Below are 23,714 nucleotides of genomic sequence, written 5' to 3'. Positions count from 1 at the left end.
GGAACAACTATCCTGTGACAATACACCTGTGCTATTTGAGTCAGCCTGGACAGGAGTATAAGACAACTTGATTCTGGGGATGAAGGATTGCTAGAAAGTACATGCATTTGCTAACAGGTTCTGCTTAGAGTGTTCCCAGAACATCATAGGCTTTAAAGTAGGTGTACAAAGCATAAGAACAGCCCTGAACAAATGACAACCCACAGAACACGTACAAACAATTTTAAGTGAGCAGAAGGGCCTGCATCATGGCTTTCTTCACACTACCAGCACAGGCATCACCAAGAAATTGATGCTGTGCTAAGGAATAGGTTGCATTTTAAGATTTCAGGAGAGCCACAAATCAAGACTAATCTACTCTGAAGACAAAGGCTTCAGTTTGGCTCTCAATAATACAACACAGTCCCGGGCACAAACATGATAAAGAGTTATTACTGAGAAGTTTTTTGTACTGTAGGGAAAACCATACTTACTGAGGAATTACTCAATTTAGAGGTTAAAAAACCTTATTAGTATCCACTTTTTCCCCTTAAGATTATGCACACTTTTCTACCATACAAAATAAGCTCCATCCACCCTGCTTCACTAGCTGTTCGAAACAACCACCATCCAGTCAAATAATCCATCTGCTAGTAGGCAAGGTACTATCAATACTGGGAAGAAAAGTTATCAGCCCGGTTCCCAGTACAGTCCAATGCCATGTCTATTACCCAGACCAGTCAGTAGGGTCTCTTCCTTAACCTTAACCTTATCTCACCAGATTAAGATGAAAAGTCCTGCTTTTCTTACTGGCTCTTCACAAGGCGGGCTGAGACCAAGGTAGTTGGTCTGATGAACTTGGCAGAAATCACGGGGGATGCAGAAAAGCTTTCTGGAGGATATATACCCCTCTTTGGTTTTTTTGTCCAGTGACAAATGGAGACTTAGGCAAAAAAGGAGTTCACTCAGAATAGGGTAGCTTTGTTTTGTGGTTTTTTTGCTTTGGCTTTGGGGGGATGTTTTGTTTGGTTGGTTTGGGGTTTTTTTGTTTGGGTTGTTGTTCTTTTTTAATATATCTCTAGGGAGCAACACCGAACCTCCACACCAAACCCACAGTCATTCTTATGTCAGTTCGCTTTGTTTAAAAAGGATAAATAATGGCATGCACATTTTGCTAGGGAATAAAATTGCTCTGGTTCCTGAAGAGTCACTGTATTTGGAAAGCCACATTTCATGCTAAGCCATGTCCATAAGGGTGAATTAATCCAGAAGACATGAGGCTATCCTTTTCTGCCCAGACAGGCGCACTGGAAAGGACTGTTCCCATTTGGGTGTATTTAGGTACTTACATAGCCAAGAAATCAGCAACTGTGTGCCACTTGATACTTTGATTACTGCAAAATGTCTCAGAAATCCTGCCCCATTACCACATTAAACCAAGCATTTAGAAAAAACACACACAACAAAAAGAAAACCAAACAAAAAAAAAAACACCCCTCAAAAAAACCCCAAAACAAGCCAGCCATTTTTAAACTATGTCCCTGATTTGGCTGAAGGCAATCTCCAAGTTAAGGGTTAATCAGAAGGCCCTGGTACAACCACTAGACACGGGTATATGATTTTAGAACTGGTTATAAAAGTAGCATGAGTTTCAATTAATAATCATGTAACAATTTCTATTTCTCCTATAATATGTCTGAGCAGTGTGTGAGAGCAGATTCTGTATTTGACAAGATACAGATACTAAGATTTCTCTGAATTTTCAGCAGAAGAGTTCAAGACACCTAATTCTTGGTCTCTTACAATAAATCAACCTACGGAGACCTTTTTATCACTAAGGGTAGAGTTAATTTTGGATTAAAAAGCTTTGCTCACATTGTAAGCAAGCTCCATGTTAACACAAATGTATGACCTAAAAATGCAATAATTAAATACGCCACAAGGCAAGTTTAATGGTTTTTTTAATGTGTTTTTAAAATCAGTTCCACAAGAATTGTAGGCTTTATTTTCCTACTAGTTGTACTTGCTTCTTACTAGACTAATTTGAATCCACCAGTTAAGGCTAACATCAGTACCCTGAGAAGAACCTCAGAATTATGTTGCTAGAGGGGATGCTCTGACCAGATGTTAACAGATCTTTAGCTCTAAACTTACAGAAAGTTATTGTTATTTGTGGCACCCCTGATCTAGAGCCCAAGCAAGCTTTCAAACAAATTCAGCATGGATCAGAAGGGATGATGGCCAGCCTCAGTTAGACACACAAAGTGCCATTCTGTTCCCTGGTCAGGACAGAATGCAGAGCACATACAGACATACTGTGCTCTTGATATGCCTGTCAGCCACACCTCTTCCATTCATTTACAGATGCCCAAACTCTTATCATGAAGTCGTGCAAATGAATATATATTAAGGAATTTATAAGAAAAAAAGGGGTGGACTACTGGTAAAGTGAATATTTTTGCAGAGATTTAGCTTTAGAAAGAGTCCATATGTATTGTATGTCAACGAGAAAGTGATACTTCAAAATTACGAAGTTATAATTAATGCCTAGTTACCTAACTACACGGACACTGCCAAGCTGCCACAATCATTTGAGCGGATATTGGAACACATTTTGAAAATTTCTAGAATGTTTGGAAGAAATTCCCTGGAGGCAGAGTAGGAAAAATGGGTAATTCTTTTCAGAAATGAGAAGGTTAGCTTTGACAGCACCTCTAAGACTGCATCTTTAAACTCTTCTCTCTTCAGTCAGCCCTTTAAACTTGAACTGGCACCCACGTTCAAAACCACCTCCACCAAGAACCTTGCCTCTGTTAAGCACACCCTCAAAACTGTTACATCTAACAGAAAAGCATTTTATGAAGATTTTAAGACTCTATTCTGGTGACAGTCATTGAACGTCATTTTCATGCTACAGTGGTAAGTCCAGTTCCCCCAATGCCAATATCCAGCTCACCCCAATACCTTAAATATATCCCATCCTAAGAAACAAAAAACAACACAAAAAAAGCCTGCCTTCCGACAGTCTACAATATAAGGAAAACTGCCATGAAAAGTGACTGAAAAGAATATCAGTTAAAGCTGACCAGAATCAAAAAACCATTTACACTAGGGTTTCAACAGCCACACCACTCCCACTGCACACTATGAGAAAGGTTAAGTGTACGGAGCACTCAGCAGAATCAGACCCCTGAAACTCTCTTTTTTTGCCTTGCCACACCAATGTTTATATTAAAAGGGTTTGGCACACGGCAGTCACCGCCCACCACACAAACAACTCCACATCAGAACTTCCCTATCATTAGCCTCCTTCAGTTCACACAAGGAGCAAACAATCCCAAGCACAGCCCACAAGAGCATTGCCAGGAGGTTCTGCTGGGAAGGGCCAATAGCCGCAGCAGGGAACCCTGTCGCAAAGGCAACCACAAGAGTTTTCGGCCTCAGACACCCTGGTGCCGGGGGCCAGCCATTCCACCACAGAAGAATCACCCAACCACAAACCAGAATTTCAGATATATTTCTGTTCCACGTTACTGTCTCCAGAAAGGTCCTGAATCGATGTTGATTCTGAACTACGCAACTGTAAAAAGAGTTGGGGGCTATGTTGAAGCTACTGCCAGGAAGCGCACTTATGTGCTCAGTCCACTCATTTGTTCAATACCTGAAACCCAGCTAGAGCAGGGTCTGTCAGAGATTTCTGGATGGAAATAAGGACAACAGCAATAACAAAAACTCAACAATATGATGAAAAACAGCTTCTAGTCTTGACAAGCTGTCATGCAGCTCTTCGATTTTATGCTGGCTTTCCCCTCCTCAGCAACACTGTCATTCAGGGGCTGACAGCGGCTCCTGGGGTAATGAAGCAGAAAGAAGCATCTTCTTGCCCTGGGCATAAAAAAAAGGATGCGATTTCTCTTGACTTCCTTGCATCACACCCTCTTGTCATCTGAGATTTCATTGTCACCCTTTTGCCCACGAGAAGAAAGCATCAATATCCCCTTTCCTTTGGGAGAGGCCTCAGCAAAGGTCAAAGAGGGAAGCAGGCATGCTGTTCCCAAAACGGTGCTGTCCTTAAAAACTACCAGCCTGATTCAGACCAACACAGGAGGAGCCACAGGATGGGGCAAACACCTCATCAAACTCAACAAATGAAATTAAAGCAGACTTGTCTAAGGAGGCTGCGTGGGCTGGTCTAATTAGCACAGTTTTACTACATATAAGCAATATTAGGAGCTGTTAGCAGAGAAGGGACTTCATCAGGTGATTTGTAAAATTCCACTAGGGGGTTGCTCAAAGAGGATTCTGTCATGTTACCGGTTTGTCCACGTTCCAGGAACAGGGCACAGATTATTAGAACACACTTCAAACCTCAGAATTTCTTCTGGAGGGAAAAAGATCATGTTAAAAGACTTCCATTATATACACATACAAACAACACTTTGTCAGGGTGTGATGTTTGTACGATGACATTGGATCCCTGCTCTTGGAATCTTCCAGGTGTGCAAGGCTGTAGAATTCAAAGTAAAATATATATCTTATTTGCTGGAGATATATTTCAGGGGGTGTTTTAATATATAATATATATCAAGCAAGCTCCACGTGCCACATTTATGCAGAAAAATTAGTTTCAGATGTAAACTTCCAGCTTTTCAGAAGTTATAATATTCAGAAACCAGAAGAGACATTTTATTGTAGAAACAAACATGCTGATTATAGGCTGCTACAACCTGCAGTCCCTTGCATTTTCCACCACACCCTCTTGAACTAGAATTACAAATGGCAAAAGTGAAGTTATACAGACAAAAATACTTGTCGACAGCCCTTTCAGACCACTACTGAGAGTGGTTTTTTTGATTTTCTGTTCCAGGAAGAGTTCCTTTCCCCAGATAGTGTTTTCAAACTCACATCTACAATTACTTTCCCTGAGCACTTTCAGACCTGGCACTGTTATACCATTCCAAAACTAAAGCCAGAATTTTTCTACCTAGAGTAAAGAAAAGAAAATGCCCATTCGGGTACAGCAAAGTCAGTTTTCTGCTTTTTGAAGCAGGAAACAAAACTGTGGTGAAAACCTCTCCTCCTCAGGTTGCAGTAAGATAGTGGGGAGAAAAGATTGGGAACATTGGCTGCTGTGGTTTTACCTTCAGTCTTCAGTGAAACAAACCCCTTGAAAGGAGAAGACTTTTTAACCATGAGAAGCTATTGATTTGTCCTTTATTGCTTTTACACTGAAAGGAACAAGAAGAATAACTCAACAACATGCTGACCAAACGACCTCAAGGCTGCACAAGCATGCTCAGCAAAAAGAACACTGCTGCTTCATTTGCAGGGTAGGGTATGCCTACATGGAGGGCATTGGCTAAAAAAAAAAAAATTCTCAGCAGAAGAAAAGCATCACACTTGCATCGTGGTTGGAATAATTTCAAAATACATGTCTTCATGAGGAACATCACAGTGAGAAAGAATCCTACAGAAGATTACTGATTCAGTGAGAGAAAATCCTGCCTCAGCAGAGACCTGTAAACATCTGTTTGTGCTACAGCACTTTGACCTTTCGGCATCTGAGGCTCCTTTTTCCATTGTTCAGCCACTTGTCATTTTGTGTACCGTGTAATGGATATTTTCCTTCACACTGAAAAGATGCCTGACTACTAAAATCCTCATTCTTGAGCAGATGCCTACCTGTATCTGCCGAAACCACTGTTCGACTGCTATTTGTACTTGTGTGGATGGCTTTCTCACAGAGAAGTCATCTGGACAATGGTGCTTTCTATTCGTGGCAGTTACCCTAATAGTACCTCTAGGAAAACCTCCCAGCACACAAAGCACTCGAGAAAAAGAACGCATTGCTCTGTCTGTGACACCACAAAGAAAACAGGGAGCAATTTTCTGCTTTAGCCCTGGGTTGCAAGGACTTCTCTTGGCAATGGAGCATAGTGTTGGTACCTCCTCCTCTGCACCGCAGCGCCAATGCTCTACATATTTGAGGTATAACTTCATCAGACATATTGCTGACTGCATCCATACCAACTTTTTTGTTTGTTTGGGTTCATAGTGCTCCTTTTGAATCAAATCCCCCACTTACTATGCAGTAGTTCAGTTTGCAGAGGTTTTGATACTCACAAACTGAACCCTTTTCTGAGGAAATCAAGCCAGAAGCATATTGAGCCAGATGCGTACCAGGTGTGCTTGGCCCCTTAGGGAATTGTAAGGGTCCAGATCAACAGCTGCTCTTTTGGCCAGTAATAAATCATTTGCGTGGTAGAGCCAGAGACTATGCTAAACCTAGTCCAGAGTAAAAATCTCCAAACCGCATATACTGTGCAATACAGGGCCCTCAGCAACAACTGTTTTTAACTACTCCTATGCTCTGAGTAACTCAGTATGTGAACAATGTAGGTATTCCCAGGACAACCGAGGGCACTAGATGTCTTACCTGACTCTCTCTTCTTCAGCTCTTTTAAGCTCCGCATCCCGTTGCAGCACCTTCATTATCGCCTCTTGTTCCTCCTCTGTAAGGAAGCTTAGGTCAATCATCTTGTTGCGTGTGTAAAGTGTCCAGGAAGATCTTGAACCCTTCTGAGGAGGATAGTCTTGTAGTCCGCTTTAAAGATAGAAGACTTTTTCAGCAGGCACCGAGAAAGTTGGATGAGGTTACTCTCAGTGGTTTAAAGAGCCCCAGATGTTGCCTTCTTGCAGTAGAGCATGTGCGTGCTTCCCTAGATGAGAGACTTTTGGGAAAGCATTGCATTCCTGCTTGCCACCATAACAACGTCTTCTCAGCTTGTGCTTTCAGCTCTGCTTCCTGGAGTAACAGTTCATTGAGCCAGCATATCCAGTGTTTAAGAACAAGCGAAACATCCCCTAAAAAATGAGACAAGGAAGAACAAACTGTAACATCAGGGATCAGGGAATTAGATTATGTATGCATTTTTAATTAAAAGAAACAAGTTTTCCAGTGTGATTAAACTACTTTCTGAAGTTCAAGTGGTCACTGCAAGTCAAACCTGTTTTACAGACCTCCTGAACAAGGTGGCCATGAAATTGTATTCCTTTTCCAGCACAACTCACACCCTAAAACACAGAATCAAGTGTCATTTAAATAATAGATTTTAAAATAAGTGCATTTCAATTTGTCCTTTAAGTCTGCAGAACAGTTTGAGGAGGGGCAAGGCAAAAAAAAAAACCAACACAAAAAACCAAAAACAACCCAAACAAAAAAACCTTAACCAAACTCCCCCCAAAATGTAACACTTATCACATTCTTTTAAAGTGTATAAAGAGAAAAAAAAGACAAAGAAAAACTCAAACATGTAGTCACAAGTATTGACATTATACTCAAGAGCACACATGAAATCTGTGTCTATGGCTGTCATACACAGACAGACAAGAGCCAGATCTCTCAGCAGGCAAATCCACTGCTGCTTGCAGCCCTGATTCACAGCAAAGCAGCGGACAGAGTGAGGCAGCCGAACATGCCTCTGCGGGGTTCACCTTCTGCCAGCATAGATTTGGATCACGTCCATGAACTCTCTTCACACAGGCTAGAAGTTGGATTTTATTTATTTAAAGAAAGATTGCCTGAACTCCAGGAACAGAAGAGGAAAAAAAAAAGCAACCTCTTGGGCTAAAACTCGCGAGCTTGCCATGCTGCTATACTTATCATTGGCACATTTCTAGGACACCATTTCTGGAAAGTCATCAGCCAAACAGAACAAAAGAACCATCCCATTAGGACAAGCCATTGAACTTTTGGACCCTACTCCACTCCTACCAAATGGTGTGCATTGCCCTCCGCACCTGTCTTCCCACTCCAAGTCTTCAAAGACTTCTTTCTCCTTTCAGGAGATCAGAAAGGCAGCAGTCACCACAAACCCTGGAGGAAAACCCCCAGGGAAGGCATCAGACCCTGCCAGATGTGACACGTTGCATCAGTGAGGCGGGAGGAGGCTGGGAACGTGTACGCTCCAGTTCAAGATTTTGGGAGCACGTTCTCAAATTGGTGCAATGCCTCTTTCTGCAGGATTTTGTCTTCTATTGGTAACAAAGATGTGTATTGCTCATAAAAGCTTCTCACATGCTACTTAGAACTAAAAGCAATAGGCTTAAGATATCATCTCCTGAGAATCAAATAGGAATTCTCTAATAGACTTTTGACCCAATTACTCTTTTCCCCAGAACTCCTCACTGAAAGGTCAGATACCAGGTTTGCAAAGGCAAGTTTCTTACAGTAAACCTTTTAAACTTTCTAGAAGCTGCTGCTAGCTGCTAGATGGAGTCAGAACTGCTGCATTGTTCTGACTCCTTACCTTGAGGTCAAGAGGAAGGGAACCATTTGAGTCATTTCCCTTTCCTTTGTACCAGCCTCCGCTTTGGGAAGGAAAGTCAAAGTATCTATGGTTGCCATAGGCTACAATACAACTTAACTTACAAGACGAATGTAACATTCACCCGTAGCATTTTACCACTAATAGTATATAATTATGTCAGGAATACGAGTGCATGTAGGCCCAATCACTGTCCTACAAAACATATGGAATAAATGTGAAATAATTTCTTCATAACCATCTTGAGTATGTGGAATGAGAAGTCTGGCGGTAACATGAACCTCACAGCTTTATCCAAACAAAACTGCATTTACAAGCAGCAATTTAAAATACTGTTTTGCCTCTGTTTTATAGGCTATGGTTCCAGAGGACTATTCACTTACAAGGCAATCCAAGGAAAGACATAAACCTCTTCAAAAAAATCTCAGAGGGATAAAAAAGGGGGTTAAGGCAGGGATTCAGCTATATCTAGAGTTGAGTCTCTTAGTGCCTCAGGGTTACAGCACCATGGATGTAACAAAGCCAGAGAAAAAGAAATAAATAGCTTGAATTTAATGTAAGCCTCAGAAGCATCCCTAGTGACAAACCTGGTGAGAGACAGAAGAGAAGCAGATGTAGTTATGGATGGGTCTCTCTTAGGCAGCTGCCATCACAACCCTCTAGGTGCACGTGTGTCTGCCTTAGGCCCTTGCAATCTGACACTGCCAGCCAGCAGGCAGGACGCTGACATCCTGTTGGTCTAAAGAGCACTAAAATCATTCAACGAGTCATTGCACTTGCTCCCATGGCCACAGAGTTCAACCAGGAGATTAAAACAAGATATTGGCACTGGCCCTACTGAAAGGGAAACTCAATCTCTGATTATAACAGCACCTTTTACAGATGTGGAAGGCAGCTGCAGCCAGGTTAATGACTATCCTCCCTGCTAAAAAAAAGCCCAACCACCTTCTGCCTGTGGTTCTGTTTGGCTGCCATATTTACCTTCTCCATGATTCTCGTTGTGATTTTACTCTATGAGGTTGATATAACACTATCTCAAACAACCTGCTATCTGTAACTTTATTTATACTTAGAAAACTAGTTTTATACTTAGGCAGAAGTAAAAAGTGCTTGCCAAAGGGCTACCAACACAATAATCCTAAATTTGTTGAGGATCTACAACAGTACTCCTTCAGCTTATGAACAGGTATGGATATCTCTTTTTACTATCGTGGGGACACTTTTCATAACATCTGATACACCAGTCCGCGTCCACAGTGCTAATCCAAAGCCCTGGGTGCTGACTGAATGGCATGTGCCCAGCTGCCAACAGGCACAGGAGCTTACATTGCAACCACAAAACCTTGTGTGCTGTTTTTGCCTGGGACAGAGTTAATTTTCTTCACAGTACCTAGTATGGGACCATGTTTTGGACTTGTGCTGAAAACAGTGTTTATAACACAGGGATGTTTTTGTTACAGCTGAGCAGCACTTACACAGAGTCAAGGCCTTTTCTGCCTCTCACCCCACCCCACCAGCAAGGGGCTGGGGGTGCACAACGGGTTGGGAGGGGACATGGCTGGGACAGCTGACCCCAACTGACTCCAGGGATGTCCCACACCATATGACATCATGCTCAGCATAGAAAGCTGGGGGAAGAAGAAGGAAGGGGGGACGTTCGGAGTGATGGCGTTTGTCTTCCCAAGTAACCGTTACGTGTGATGGAGCCCTGCTTTCCTGGGGATGGCTGAGCACCTGCCTCCCATGGGAAGGAGAATGAATCCCTTGTTCTGCTTTGCTTGCATGTGCAGCTTTTTCTTTCTCTATTAAACTGTCTTTATCTCAGCCCAGGAGTTTTTTTAACTTTTACTCTTCTGATTCTCTCCCCCATCCCACTGTGGGGGGAGCGAGCGAGCGGCTGGGTAGTGCTTAGCTGCCTGCTGGGGTTAAACCACAACACCCTGGCAGCTCACAACTGGAATCATCAGGGATTTTTCTTGTAAATCAGGCAAGTTTCTTGCCTCAGGTCAAGCAAGTCTGTAAGAAAGCTGTTGTAGGAATGATATCTTACCATGTATTTGTGTTTAAAGAAGGCTGAGAGAAGTGTTACGTTGTCTCTTAGATTAATTTAAAAATCTAAAAGAAATAGTTGAACGGCATTTACAAAACAAGCTTCAGGCTTCATCAATGTCTAACAGTATTCAAGTTAATAAAACTAGCAGAAGCAGAACTTCAGTCCTCCCCAGCTGAACAACAGTTTGCAAGGGCTGAGCATCCACACAGGCTGTGGCAGCTCGCAGCAAGCTGCACTGCTACTAAACTTCCTGATACTATCACTTTGTAGAGGATTTTCTGCAACTAATGTTGCACTCCCACTTTGTTTTCATCAGGTGCAAGATACCACCTACCCTGGCAGGGCCTTAACCATCTTTCTCCTAGTAAATATCATAACAGCATTGTTCCACAGTTCACAACGCTGAATTTTTCTGTTTCACATACTTACTGTGTCTGGTTTAACTGGAACACATTCTCCTCTCAGCTCACAATCCTACGTGAATTCTGTTCTACTGATCCACTTGTGCTCATCCTGTATTCAGACTTACATGGCATCATATTAGTTGGTTTTGCTGCCACCCTAGGTTACGATAAAAAGCTTCCCCAGTCTTGAGTAGTGCAGCTGAGACCCTTTAGGTTCCTTTGCAAAGTTAGCAACATAATGCTTCAGTTAAGGCATGCCTGAGTACCTGAAAAACCAGCCTCTGATCTCACTGGACAAACAGTTGAAAAAAACAGCAATAATTAGTTGGAGGTTGCCCCCCTCACCCCCCTTTAAGGTATATCATCCATATAGTACAAATTGTATCACATTTCACTATGATGAGCCTTTAGCCCCTGGAACCATACCAGTCACAAACTGTAACCAGAGCAGTTTTTAGTCTCTGCATAAACAAAGAGAAAACCCCTTTCTGTGTGTGGTGCACTTGGCCAACCTTTTGAGACCTGCTTATACAAGTTACTGCAAGGCTGGCTTTCTGCAAAAGGATTGTTTGCACTGATTCCAGGCACAGATGGTAAAAACTGCTGGCTTAGAGTAGAGCACCTGTTATAAGACCTAAGGCTAATTGAAAAATAATTAAAAAAATAATAATTTAAAGCGCTCAATGCCTTCCTCCATTTCAAGTCACCCACTACCAACCACCCCAGGCTCAATTCTTCTGATTTCTTTTTTGACAATTTTTTCCTCTTAAAAGCCCCTGTACATGCCGAAAAGAACTGAGAGGTCCCAATAGTTCGGCCGGTGCCACTGTGAGTTCAATGGGAAGTTTTCAGACCTGAGTTTCAATAAGACTGAAGGACCCATATCAGAGTGACTAAATAATGGCAATCAATAAGAATACCACACTGGCTGGTTTCTGTAGAAAGGCTGTCACGTGCTGTAGACTAACATTTGTGGGTCTTAGGGTATTTGGCATGATTTTTTTCCTTAAACCTTAAATTCAAGTGAAACCACACAAAGATCTTCCCTTTCATAAAAGATTTCTAATCCCTGTAATAAACAGGAATCTGAAATTATGCTTTATATAACTCATGCATGAATGCTTCTATGTTTTGGCGATAAAAGAAATAGAAAGAAGACCCAAGATGTAGATTCACACACACACACAATTAAGCCGCTCACAACTTCCAAGTGCTTTAAGCCAGGCACTCATCCAAAATTTTTATCTTATAAAATGTCTCAAAACCTCTCAGGCAGTTATACACCTCAATTTCTTTAAGTAAGGGTTTATATTTTTCTAGAACACAAGTCTGTCCCCCGCCACTGCTTTCTCCCAAGCACAAAAGGGGAATGTTAATTCGAATACTGCATTCCAAACATTATGAGATATCACATTAAGAGGTGCCACAATCAGAGTTTAGATATCGAAGTTTTTACTCAGTGTATACATATAGGATGTAACGAGGGAGAGGCAAGGAAGAGGTTGAAGTAGTTTGCTGTGACTGGCATTAAGTTCATCAACAGGATCAGAAAACAAACAGCAAAACCCTAGAGTCAGCTGTTCCATCCAAATCAACAAGATTGTCTTTTGCATGCAGAAACCTCATAATGTCCTAAATTTACATTGCAAAATTACTTGTCAAGAGCTTCTTGTACAGCAGACCTAGTCTGCTAGAGCTTTGCTCTAGAGAATCTGTCTTGCAGCCAATGCCTTCTAACAAGAGGAAGAAGGTGGCAGCCAATCCTACACTTCTGGCTGCTTTTGCCACCCCTATTTGTGCCAACTCCTTCAGTTGAACAATTACCCTGCGGGCCTGGCTGATCAGTGACACTCATCTGTGTACATCTTCATCCCTTAAAGCGTTCAGTTACAAGAACCTATTGGCTCTTGAAAACGAGAGGGGTTGGTTTTAGGCATTCGAAAGCTACACATTTTCCTAACTTTATATCTTCACTGCCACACCACATCAGCGCTAGCAACAAGGATGAGCTGGAAGTCCAGACATAAGGCAACAGGAAGCTGAGGAAGACAGATAAACGGAATTGTGAAATATAACAATTTGCATCTGCAGAGAAACTCATTATTCTCAGAAAAGGTGTAACTAAGTTTGTCCTACAGCCATGCTCAGGAAATAATGGTCATTTATTTTGAAGCAAGGAAGCCAAGAAGAATATTAGGAGCAATAACAGCTTTGCAGAATTGGCCCACATCACCCTGGGAGGTCACATTAGGCAGTTAATGGTGCCTCTGGCTATGACACCTACAGGCTACAGCTTTCAACAAAAACAAACAAACCAACCAACCATCACACTCTCCTGAACGAATCTGACTCTCCACCATTTAAGCAGTACGGTCACAGGTAATTCAGCACCATCCGAGGCTTAGAGAACATATTTTTTCTGTAAACACATGAAGCAAATCCCATGAAGGGAGAACAGCTGATTGAGCTAAATGCTAGTGTCGACACAAACACAGTTTAAGATGGTCATGAACATATTTGAGCAGATGATCAGAGAATTACAGATTTCAGTTTGAGTAGTGGAGAAAAGAAATGCTATTAACTTTCAATAGGGACTTAAGTCATCATCCAAGAGAGTTTTAAACATGGTTGCCTGCAATGGTAAGGACGTGCACTTAAAACAAACACAAGAAGGCCTGTTGTCATTTTAATTCTTGAAGGGGCAGAAGGGAAGAGATCATCTGGTAAGATACGCATATCTGTAGCCAATCCAGCTGCTCTTTCAAGAGGTGTTATCAGAGCATTTTCAAAATGATAACAGCTAAATGTACACAGCATATCATATTTCCAACAGTCCCAGAGATTAACTTAGAGAACAGTATTTGCCAACATGTATGTTTAGTCAGTGGGAGGCAGAGAAGTTCTTATCAAACTAGCTGTGAAGTGGAGGGTGTTGGTGGAACAGGGATCTCTGCAGTAGTGGGGGTTATCTATAATAAGGCAACACTGAAGTGGCTCTTACAAACACAGCAATGCTTTATTTTATTCCAGTAATAAACCTACATGTTGTTCCATGCATATTCATTGCAATACCATCAAGGGAAACAATCTACTCTGCAATTATAGGACCAGAAAACTGCTCAAAGCAGCCACAATAGTGAAAAAATTAAAAATATAATCCACAACAAATCTTCCTTACACCTTACCCGCCCCTCAACAGTACCAAAATGATCCCTGTTGTTGTTTTTAACCTGCAAAATAGTTGCAATCCTGAAACATTCTCACTGACAGCCTTATATAATGATCTTCAGCCAGCTGGAAGAGGAAGATATGCAGCTAGAGTAACGCAAGCACTTGAGAAAATTACCGCTTTCCTGCAGTAACATCTGCTTTGCCCGTCCACACGGCTCTGCCTGGGATTTCATTTTACTCCTGTTTGGTAAGAAGTCAAGACCTTAATCACTCTGAAGATTATACAGGCAATTGTTCAGAGTAAATTTTGTGTAAAACAAAACAAGAGAGCAAAATGTTTATAACAGAAAGAAGATAAAAGTCAACAACTGAAAATTGGAAAAGAAAAAGAATCATTGCCTTTGGTTGTGGCCCAACCCCTCTAATCACATATGGCAGCTTGCCATTTCTTTCATAGGGCTTGGATATTGGCAGCAGGGCCTAAGAACGTCAATCTCTATACCGATTATGGTATACAATCATTAGGCCAGTGGTTTCAAGAGGATGTGGTCTCTGGAATACAAGGTTCATAAATTAAAGAGAAGCCTCAGAGAAACACACCTACATTTTTCTTTTCCCTGTGACCCTTGCTTGCCAGGCTAACTATAGATGCCATGCCATTTATTTTACATAGCCATCGGTATAAAACTACTTTAAAAACCCAGAATTTTGAAGCAGCTTCAAAATTACAGTGATTCCAGCAAGTTAACATCAGCAACATCTGCATACCTCATTATAAATCCTAAGGTTCTTCAAATCTAGTTTACTTGCTTGCACACCATACCATTGGCACATTTGTGGTTTAGCATCAGTAGGCACATTGCTTGAATTAATAATAGTTCATTTGCAAGAACTTCATTCTTCTACTTGCTAATTCTTTTCCTCAAGAGTTACAACACGAAGACTATTTCCTCAGGATAAGGGACTTGAAATATAATAGCGAAGGTGGCTCAAGCCTCTTGATCTCTGAAGGCAGAGCACTGTCTGTTGAGTAACAATTATTCTCATCTCCCTTTACAGAGGGACTGGACTCCCTCGAAAAGCAGAAGGGGGGAGCTCACAAGACTCAAACTCCCATTCTCACTTTCTCATTCTTCATGCCATCATTGGCATTAGACCCACACAAGGTCCAGCTTAAGACAGTGTATTTACACCTTGCTTGAAAACAGATTTAAGTAAAACACTAAAACATTTAAGACAGATTGGAAGAAAACAGATTACTTGGTGGGAAGTTATCTCCTGACCATACGTATGCTTATCTGATGCAGTTCTGCATTTAATGGCTAGCTCTTTCTGAATGTTTTCCCAACATAATTACGAGACAGATTCAAATTCTAGCAAGGAAGTTCCACAAGAAACAGTGAAGAGATTGCCCTCCCCACCAAAACCTGAAACTCATAATGCAAGTAATTGATTAATTCCCTAAAAAGATTTTGTTAAGATGCCATCGGCTTCCTTTCATTTTACAGGAAAGAAGCACTCACCCTCTTCTTCTGGAGACTTGCCATCTTAAATGCGCAGATTCAGTATGGAAGAAAAAAGTGAGAAGGGACCAACAGCACCTCCCTTCCCTTCTCACAAACTTCTGTTGCAGAATGGGAAACACACCTGCTCTTCCTCTCACCCCCAATGTCCCACAGAGGATGTGTGCATATAACCAGGGGCTGCCAAATCCCTTTCCTTTTCTTCCCTTGCCCCATTCTTCCAAAAAAGACACGTATTCTAGTTCGGGTTTGGCATTCCTTGCGCTAGGCCAATTAGCATTGCTTCTTGATGCAAGACAAACAAAAGGATCTGTTATGTACTAGGAAGTTCATAAAAACAAAAAAGCAAAAAAACCCCCCAAATTATCAAAAGGCTAAAGTGGCAGAATTACCCTGGGCAGACCATGCTGTGCGTGTATTTCTCCCTCGCTCAGCTTAGGCTGTCCTTTACTTTGATACTTGTACTTATGAGAAATCTGAAAGGAACTTTCCCAAAAATATTGGAACAAGGAGTCTCTGCCTGGTTTCTAATTTTTCATGTGCTACTGGAAGTTCAAAGACACAGCTAACCCTGTATTCCCCTCCTCTTTGCTTAAAAAAATTCCCAGATTCTATGAGCAGTTATAGCCCTCAGTAAATCGTAACTAGTGATTTACTTTACTTTGGTTTCTTCCTAGGCAGGTGCTCACAAAGTCCTTATTGTACCTGTAGGATGTTTTCTACAAAAATTTCCTTGATATGGATCGCCAAAGAGTAGAGCTGTGGAATTGATAAAAATGCCTGTTGTTAAACATATGGGTTTAGCAAATGTTAGCCTTAAGCAGATCAAAGTTACAATGTTCCCAAGGTAGAGGTGCTGACAAGTTTAGATATTGGAGACTTCAGGGGAACTATCCTACCTCCACCCTGCTTCCTTGCTTTCCTACTATTTAGCAAGTACTTGGGTACTTTTCAGTTAGGACTCTGTCCTGAAACTGATACCACTCAAGAGTGGAAATGTACAGAACAGTGCAACTAATTAACAAGTTTTTCCTACCAGTGGTTACTGGGAAGTGACACACTTCCTGCATTTTGGTTAGATAATCTTTTCTATATGAAAGCAAAGAACCAAGCTGCAGTTTACAGTCACCGTGTAGCTCTGACTCTTTGCTAACGCAGGATTTCTAACAAGAGGACTTTGCTAAGGAGCTAGCACCACTGATGTAAAGAAATTCCTGTTACAAATAGCAAACATGGATTTGCATTCGAATACTTACTTAGACTAATGCTCACTCTGTTGAGCTGACAGATATTTTGTAGAGCAGTTTCAGTCTTGGACACTAATTGGAAGACTCTTAAGCATACAGTTGCTGAAGAAACTTTGAAAAAGGCTCATTTCAAAGCCTGTCCACATGACTTCTCTGATGATTTTCATCCCATTGTTATGGGAATCCATTAGTCAGTATCTGTTGCATCTCTGAGTTTGAGTCCCCACTCTCACTCCTCGTTTTAGTCGAGGTGATGAGCTAGTTGAGCAAGGACAGCCACCATCACTGACAGACTGATTTTCCTCCACTGTGTTTGTAAAACTAGGAACCCATGCATTCATCGGTTGCCCCTTTTATGGGCCACTTTGACCTGCTCAGAAGCACTGCCACAACTGCTCAGGTCACTGGTGGTAGCATGTTTCCTCTGCAGGAGGGTGCACAATACAGCTCTGTGGTACACGTTGAGAGCAAAACTGCCAAATCAAGAGGGCAGCACTTTATGTCATCTTTGCCCACACTTCCCCCACCCACCGAGGGAGGCAACTGATCTCAGCTTAACCAGTGCAACATTGCCTGTAGCACAACACAAAACTGAGATCATGCAGAATGTTGCAAAAGGCACTCCATCATTTTCAGATACAATTAACTGTATAAACAAGTAGCTGTGGGAAACAAAATCATCCACTGCTCACCTAAATCACTCTAATTTGTCACTGCAGCCCCCCTGCTTTTCATCTACCAACCTTGTTATGGTAACTACAGCTCTGTTTAGCTGATTACTAATGAGCACAAAGAGCCAGAGGACAAAGCAAGCCCTTTGGCTTTCCTTTCTCACCAGATGACTGACTAACCACTGACCTTAGATACTCACTTGTGCAAGTTTTTAAGGTTAAAATTACCCACCTAATAATTGATGTAATCTGAAGGCTACTAAGAAAGCTTGCATCAATTAACTTAGGCCTTGTTACAGACCCTGAGGCACACACCTACTCGGAAACAGGGCCTTACACAGAACCCAATTACCAGCAGAAATCAGATGCCAGAGGAAAAAGAATGTTGTTTAGGAGTCCTGCAGTTGTAGAAACAATAAGTAAGCTAAGGAGGGAGGTGGGAGAAGCAGCCCTTTGGAGAAGTTTCCAGAGAAGTTAAAAATCAAAATGGTTAAAGAAAAGCTAGCCTACAGTCTGCAGAAAGAACAGCCAGAATCAGGTCTCATCTCAGTCACCAAAATTTACTTAACCTTTGCAACAAAGTTTTTATTTCAGAGCTATCATTCGTTTCTTAATAGATACGGTTAACAAGCTTACTACAGCTCCCTATTAAGAGGAAAATCACTGATCTTCCCATGCATAGTGAAGTTTTAATGGATAGCCCTGTAATACGAATATTCCATCTAATAGCAGGTTCATTCCGGCTAATTTGAAACTACCAAGCAGCAACGTCAGTCCTCCTTAATAGTGATATTAAATTGCAAGAATAACAGGAAGTCTATCAGCCATGAAAACTTCACTCATGAGATTGTTTGCGCTGCTGGGCTGGCCTATATCACGCAAAACCCAGTCTTTTCCCCGATTGGTACCAGTTTCACTGAATGTTTATGGCCAGACCCTAACAGAGCACTCAGGCACTGAAAAGCAAGGTGCATGGTGCAAAGAGCATAGAAAGGCGTGGTGGGAGCTAAACCCAGTTGCTACACGTGCTCAGTGAGGAGCAGGGAACAGTTTCTGTAGCAGCCTACGGTTGCACTGGATGAGGCATGGGGTCAAATCACACTGCGTGAGCAGGATTTACCCTACACATGCTGCTGAAGAGCAAGGGATAGGAAAGAGGGAGACGGTTGGGATTAAAATTGTTTCTCAGACAGAGGTAGCAAAATCAGGAGTTTAGAGTATAATGCCTGTCCCTGAACAGGTATTTATTTAGTTTTGCAGGAGTGGCTCATTCTTTCAGAGCACAGCTATGCAAGGTGTTAGCTCTCTCTTGCCCAGTGGCCACAGCATGTACCCAGGAAGCACCCAAAACCAGAGCCCCCAAAACCACTTAACCCAGGAGGATTCAATCTCACATCCCCTTGTTTACCAAAAATATGACAGGTCTCTGAAGGTTTCTCTTGGTTCACTTTTAACTGGTCCTAGGGCTGCACTACCCACAGCGCAAAATTACTATTAAAGTGATGTCACAACCTTGCAAGCAGAAACAAGAACACAGGTCTACTTTCTCTCAGTCAGGCCACCACATTACAAATCCAGCCCTCTCTCTCCTGACTTCCCTCCTTATCCAGCCAGCCCTCCATTCCTGGCTACACAGCAGTCCAGTTCTAGTAGGGCAGAGGGAACAGGAGAGTAACCCAAGGGTATTAGTTTTTAATCCAGGTCTCTTAATCTCCAGACAAGTACTCTAATAACTAAGAAACAAGACAGATTTAATGACATTTCCACTAACATGAATTATCCCGGGCTTGAAAAACAAACAAAATCAATCCACATCTGAAAGAGCTACACTCGGATGTAATACCCAGGTGGGATATAGGCAACCTGCAAATTCAGCATGGACAAAAAAAAAAAAAAAAAAAAAAGAGACCATAACAGTTTTGTGTGGGCAGGACCAGAACAGAAAGCCAAGGGCTTGCTACTCCTGGGTATTTGTTGGAGTTCTACCTAGGACTTAGGCACATACCTTTTGCTTATGGTGCCTAAAGTGCAATTACACTGGATTTTTGGACATCACCCTTAATTTTTCATAACTGTTGTTCTATTTTTAATGCTATTTTTAAATCATATAAGCCATTTAAATTCAGTAGAGAAAAAAAGAATGGGGGTAGATTTTAACATCTAAAAGCTGATGGCTGAAAACCATTTCTAACCCAGGAGTTCTTGAATACACTGATCTACTTCTGCAGCTATAGTTACATGGCTGAGATTAGACAGTTTAACTGTAGTCCATCCAGCACAGAGGTAAATCACTGCCAGTTGATCAATCAGTCAGATCAGATTGTCAGTAACGCTGGGCAGGCACTTTTGTATGGAGTTAACCAATATTCAGCCAGATCCTTTTGTAGAGCAAAAGCATCTGGTAATGAGTCTAGGATATTGCTCTGCTAGTTACTCGGCAAATAAGCATCCCCTTTTTTCTTACCTTTATTTTTATGTATACACACTCACACACATAGACAGACAGAAATGCAGAATTTCCGTGACTGGGAGAGAGAAATAAAAGAAAAATGTACTTTTAGAAAATTAAAACTACAGAGGAAAAGAAGCATAGCAAGATGGAGGAAGAAAAAAAAATTGTCAAGTTGTTCATCAATTCTGTGTATACACACAGGATATGGAGCAGGATTCAGGTCAAAGATAGCCTGGCATTATCATCCCGATAAAGAGCTGCAAAATGGGAAGAGGGAAGTAGTACTCCATTCGTCCTCCTCACACTTGTATTACATCTCTTCCCATTGCCACTCTCAATGCAATAGAGTCGGTTACATATAGCAAGGAAACCTTATACCCTGGAGTAAGAAACTAGCACAGCCAGTTGCTGTACCCAGGTGAATTGCAGTGACTCCCTACCACAAGAATGAAGCATGAATAACTCTGCTAAAATCAGCTGTCACTCACTTTATGCCCAAATAAGCTGAAGAACTGGAAACTGCTAACACAGCAAATACAACACCACTAACTTGACATTCCATAAAGCATAAGTGTTCTGGCATCGGAATATCAAACTAAGGAGCCTCCTTAAATTGACTTATAAACAACCTAAATAAGCTGACTTTAAATGCAACAGGTGATGGACTTTGAGCACCAGAAGGTTACCTACTGCTTTTAGAAGTTATGTGTTAGTCCACCATCCTGGATGAAGAGCACTTGCTGTGCAGAGAAACAAATTGTTTGCTATAGTGCAAAACAAGTCACTATTGAATGAAGACTGACTTCCATGGAACAGAACCATCACTTTCAATTAAAGAAAAATAAAATTAAACACTTTTTCCTACTGAGAGACTACGAATTACTTTTAAGTTTCCCTGCAGTTAATGTTTTAGCAGGTTTTTGGTTTAAGTCTGTTCTATTCACCACTGGGAAAGTTGATTCCTTTCTGTCACCAGCACCAGCACCAGAATACAGGGTAGAAAACAAGTAATTCCTTCAACTTGATCCCAGTGTTTAACTTCCTGGTTAAACTTTTTTTCTTCCTTCTCCTAGATGCAACAGTTAAAATCTCACCTTCTGTGCGAGCATCAAAGGTTTTGTCCAAGTACTAATTTAGAGCAGCGCTTCCACCTGGGAATCTGCAAGCGTCTCCTGCAGAATAACAGGAGTTTACTCCAGATAATATACCTGTCCATGGTCTCTACCCAGTGCTTTAGAGAAAAGACAAATTCACCTTTCTGCATTAATTTTGGGGGGCAATGGAGTGTTGTTACTCTGGCCTTTGCGAGCATTGGTAATCAAGAACATGAATACATATTTCACTGGATTTTAAAAGCCTGACGGTGAAACTGCTAATACATTATTCTGGGCTGCAAGAGATGCTGGAAGGAAATTTCTTTAACAAGAGACACGTCCAATGACAGCTTCAGAGAATTCAAGTACATGCTTTGCAGCCAAAGCAGAAGTCTGCCTCACCAGTAAGGTAGAAGCAGACTAAGCAAGATGCTTAGTATTTCCTTGCCTTAAACCCAGACACAAGCACACTAAAACATGGTAGTTGGTAACAGTACATAAGAATTTTCTAACATTGTAACATTACTAGCAGTATTTTACAACATAGCTATGCAGAAGTGTATAAGTAACATCAAACAGACAGAGACTTGCAGCACACTTGCCCAAACAGTGCACAGGAAAACATGTGCAAATAGTAAAGTCTGCAAGATAAGAGCAAAGGATGTAGAGTGGGCAGGAAAGATGTCAGGTGAACCCAAACTAAACCTGCAGAACATAAATATCTATTTTGCAGGCTTATTCTGGTTCCATCAAGCATAAGAAAGATGCCTAGCAAAACTAGGGTAAGGTCTTACTCCCCAAAATAATGTGAACTATGTCAAAGGCAGATGAGGTCATACCCTTTTCTTCCAGGGAGGCAGCAAGGAGCATAAAACACTAACAATAAGCAAAGAAATATAAATAAAATTATGAAAATCACAAAATGCTCACTTTGATTCCAGCTTCTCCTGCCAAAGAGCTCTCAAGCACTTTACCTTGGCAACTGAGGCCACCCAGAACTGTAGTCAGGAGTGCTAAATATAGAGCATCAGCTCCATGGCATTTTATATGCTTAGGTTTACTGCTTCTTAAGAATGTGATTGTTAAGAACTTTTTGGAAGATGTAGTGATAATAACTGATGGTAATTAAGAGCTAGCAAATGGAAACCGGCATTGTTGATGTATATGAGTTTAGTAAAGTGGTTTGATTCATTAGTCTTTTAAACACTCCGTCAGAGAGATCTCCAATTCTCTGATATACGTAAACATACAAATATTTTGTAGCAACACTTTGATTACTTCTTTTATCTAAGAAAATCAGGTTTCTTTTCAGAGCATCCTGTCAAACATGTTTTAAGTCCCCTCCCCATACACTTTTGGGAAAGTTCAGAAATACTTGTCTTGCCACTTGACGATCTGTCCCCGGGTTTAAGTGACCTTTATCCTGCAAAGGCGATCTTACAAACAGATCCTTCTGCTCACGTAGGAAAGACTCAACCGAACACATCAGACTTTAGGGCCAGCTCCAATCCTGCAGGTCACTCCAGAGACAGCATGGAAGATGCAATTACTTTAGTGTTTCGAAATGAAAGTGTTTACTATTTACATAAAGGTCATCAACATCTCTCCAACTGACATCTAAGCGCCCTCGTTAAGTATAAAGAGTCCCTTCATTTAAGCAGGCTTCGACAGAAGCTAGGCGCAGGTAAGTTTGCACAGTTACTCAGCTCTCACCGCCAGACAGGAGCTCCCTTCAGCAGAACGGGGATGTCCCGGCGCACGGCCCCCCTTGCAGCTCTTCACTCCGGCTCCCGAGATTCCGAGGACAGCGGCTGACAAGGGGCGCTTCCCTCTGGCTACAAGCAGGGCCTGGGCAGGGGAGACGCCGGGGAGATCTCCCCCGTCCTCAGCCGAACGGGCCCTGCGAGCTGACCGCAGCAAAAACGCCCGAGCACGGAGCAGCCGTCCGAGCAGCCCGGCTGCCCGCAGCACGCGGTCCGGACTCCTCAGCTGCCAACAGGCTGCTCCGGCACCGCGGGCACGAGTGCTTTACAGGCTTTTTTTTTAAAAAATCGCTAAATTACTCCATTAGCAAGACAGCCCCGCCCAAAACCCCTCAGAACAGCCTCACCTCTCCCGCCGCATCAGTCCCGCAGGACCCACCGCCCCCTCCGCGGCTGCCCCAGACCAACCCTCCCCGGGAGAACCTTCCCCAACCCGACCCTTCCCGGTCGGAGACCGCCTCAGTCACCTTGTCCCGGCCGGCAGCCGCTGCCCGGGGCCGCCTCCCCACTAGTCTGAGGCCGAGGGAGGTGGCGGCGCAGGGCGAGGTAGCCCGGGCCCGCCGCCGGGCCAATGGCGGCGCCGCCTCCCTCAGAGCGGGGCGGCTCCGCGCGCCGCCGGCCCGCCCTCCGCCGCCCCCGCTGCTGTCACTCGTGTCCCCGTCACTCGTCTCCCTGTCACTCGTGGCACCCAGACGGTGTTTTGGGGGACCGGGGCGGAGCGGTGAGACTGCCCTCGGCGCAGTAGCAGCCTTCGGGGGCGGATTTGAGAGGGCGCTGCTCAGGCAGAGGCTCGTGGAGGCGGGCTTGCTCCGCAGGGGAAAGCGTCTATTTCACATAAAGTCCACGCAGGTAATATCAGCTTGACTTGACTGGCTGCCTTGGCGTAAAATGGTCAGCATTTCACTTTACTCAGCGATAGGCAACCTAAGAGGCGTGAACATACACCCCTGTTTGCAGTAAAGATACAGGCAGCGATAACTGAGGTTTCAGTCATCTATTTGTCCAGGAAGCCGCTGTAAGTGCTCTTGTG

The 23,714-nt window shown here is 42.6% G+C and overlaps 1 protein-coding gene across 13 annotated transcripts in view; it reads right to left on the bottom strand.

The window, feature by feature from the left end:
- Positions 1-23,403, bottom strand: part of SYTL2 (synaptotagmin like 2) — a 61,583-nt gene extending 38,180 nt beyond the window's left edge. For 3 of the 13 annotated variants that reach the window (XM_075077543.1, XM_075077840.1, XM_075077671.1), the window contains exons 1-2: positions 23,152-23,402; positions 6,416-6,843 (exon numbers count right to left, since the gene is read on the bottom strand). In XM_075077543.1, the coding sequence (XP_074933644.1) occupies positions 6,416-6,516 (101 nt within the window). In that variant the 5' untranslated portion in view covers positions 6,517-6,843; positions 23,152-23,402. Of the gene's footprint in view, positions 1-6,415; positions 6,844-22,634 lie in introns of all 13 variants that reach the window. The other 10 variants (XM_075077931.1, XM_075078022.1, XM_075078186.1 and 7 more) reach the window with 6 other exon arrangements.
- Between the last annotated feature and the right edge of the window lie 311 nt (positions 23,404-23,714).

Source organism: Phalacrocorax aristotelis, chromosome 1, assembly GCF_949628215.1.
Source record: "Phalacrocorax aristotelis chromosome 1, bGulAri2.1, whole genome shotgun sequence".
NCBI classification, from domain to species: Eukaryota; Metazoa; Chordata; class Aves; order Suliformes; family Phalacrocoracidae; genus Phalacrocorax; species Phalacrocorax aristotelis.
The sequence above is the reverse complement of the archived record's forward strand: the minus strand, read 5'-3'. Positions and strand labels throughout refer to the sequence as shown.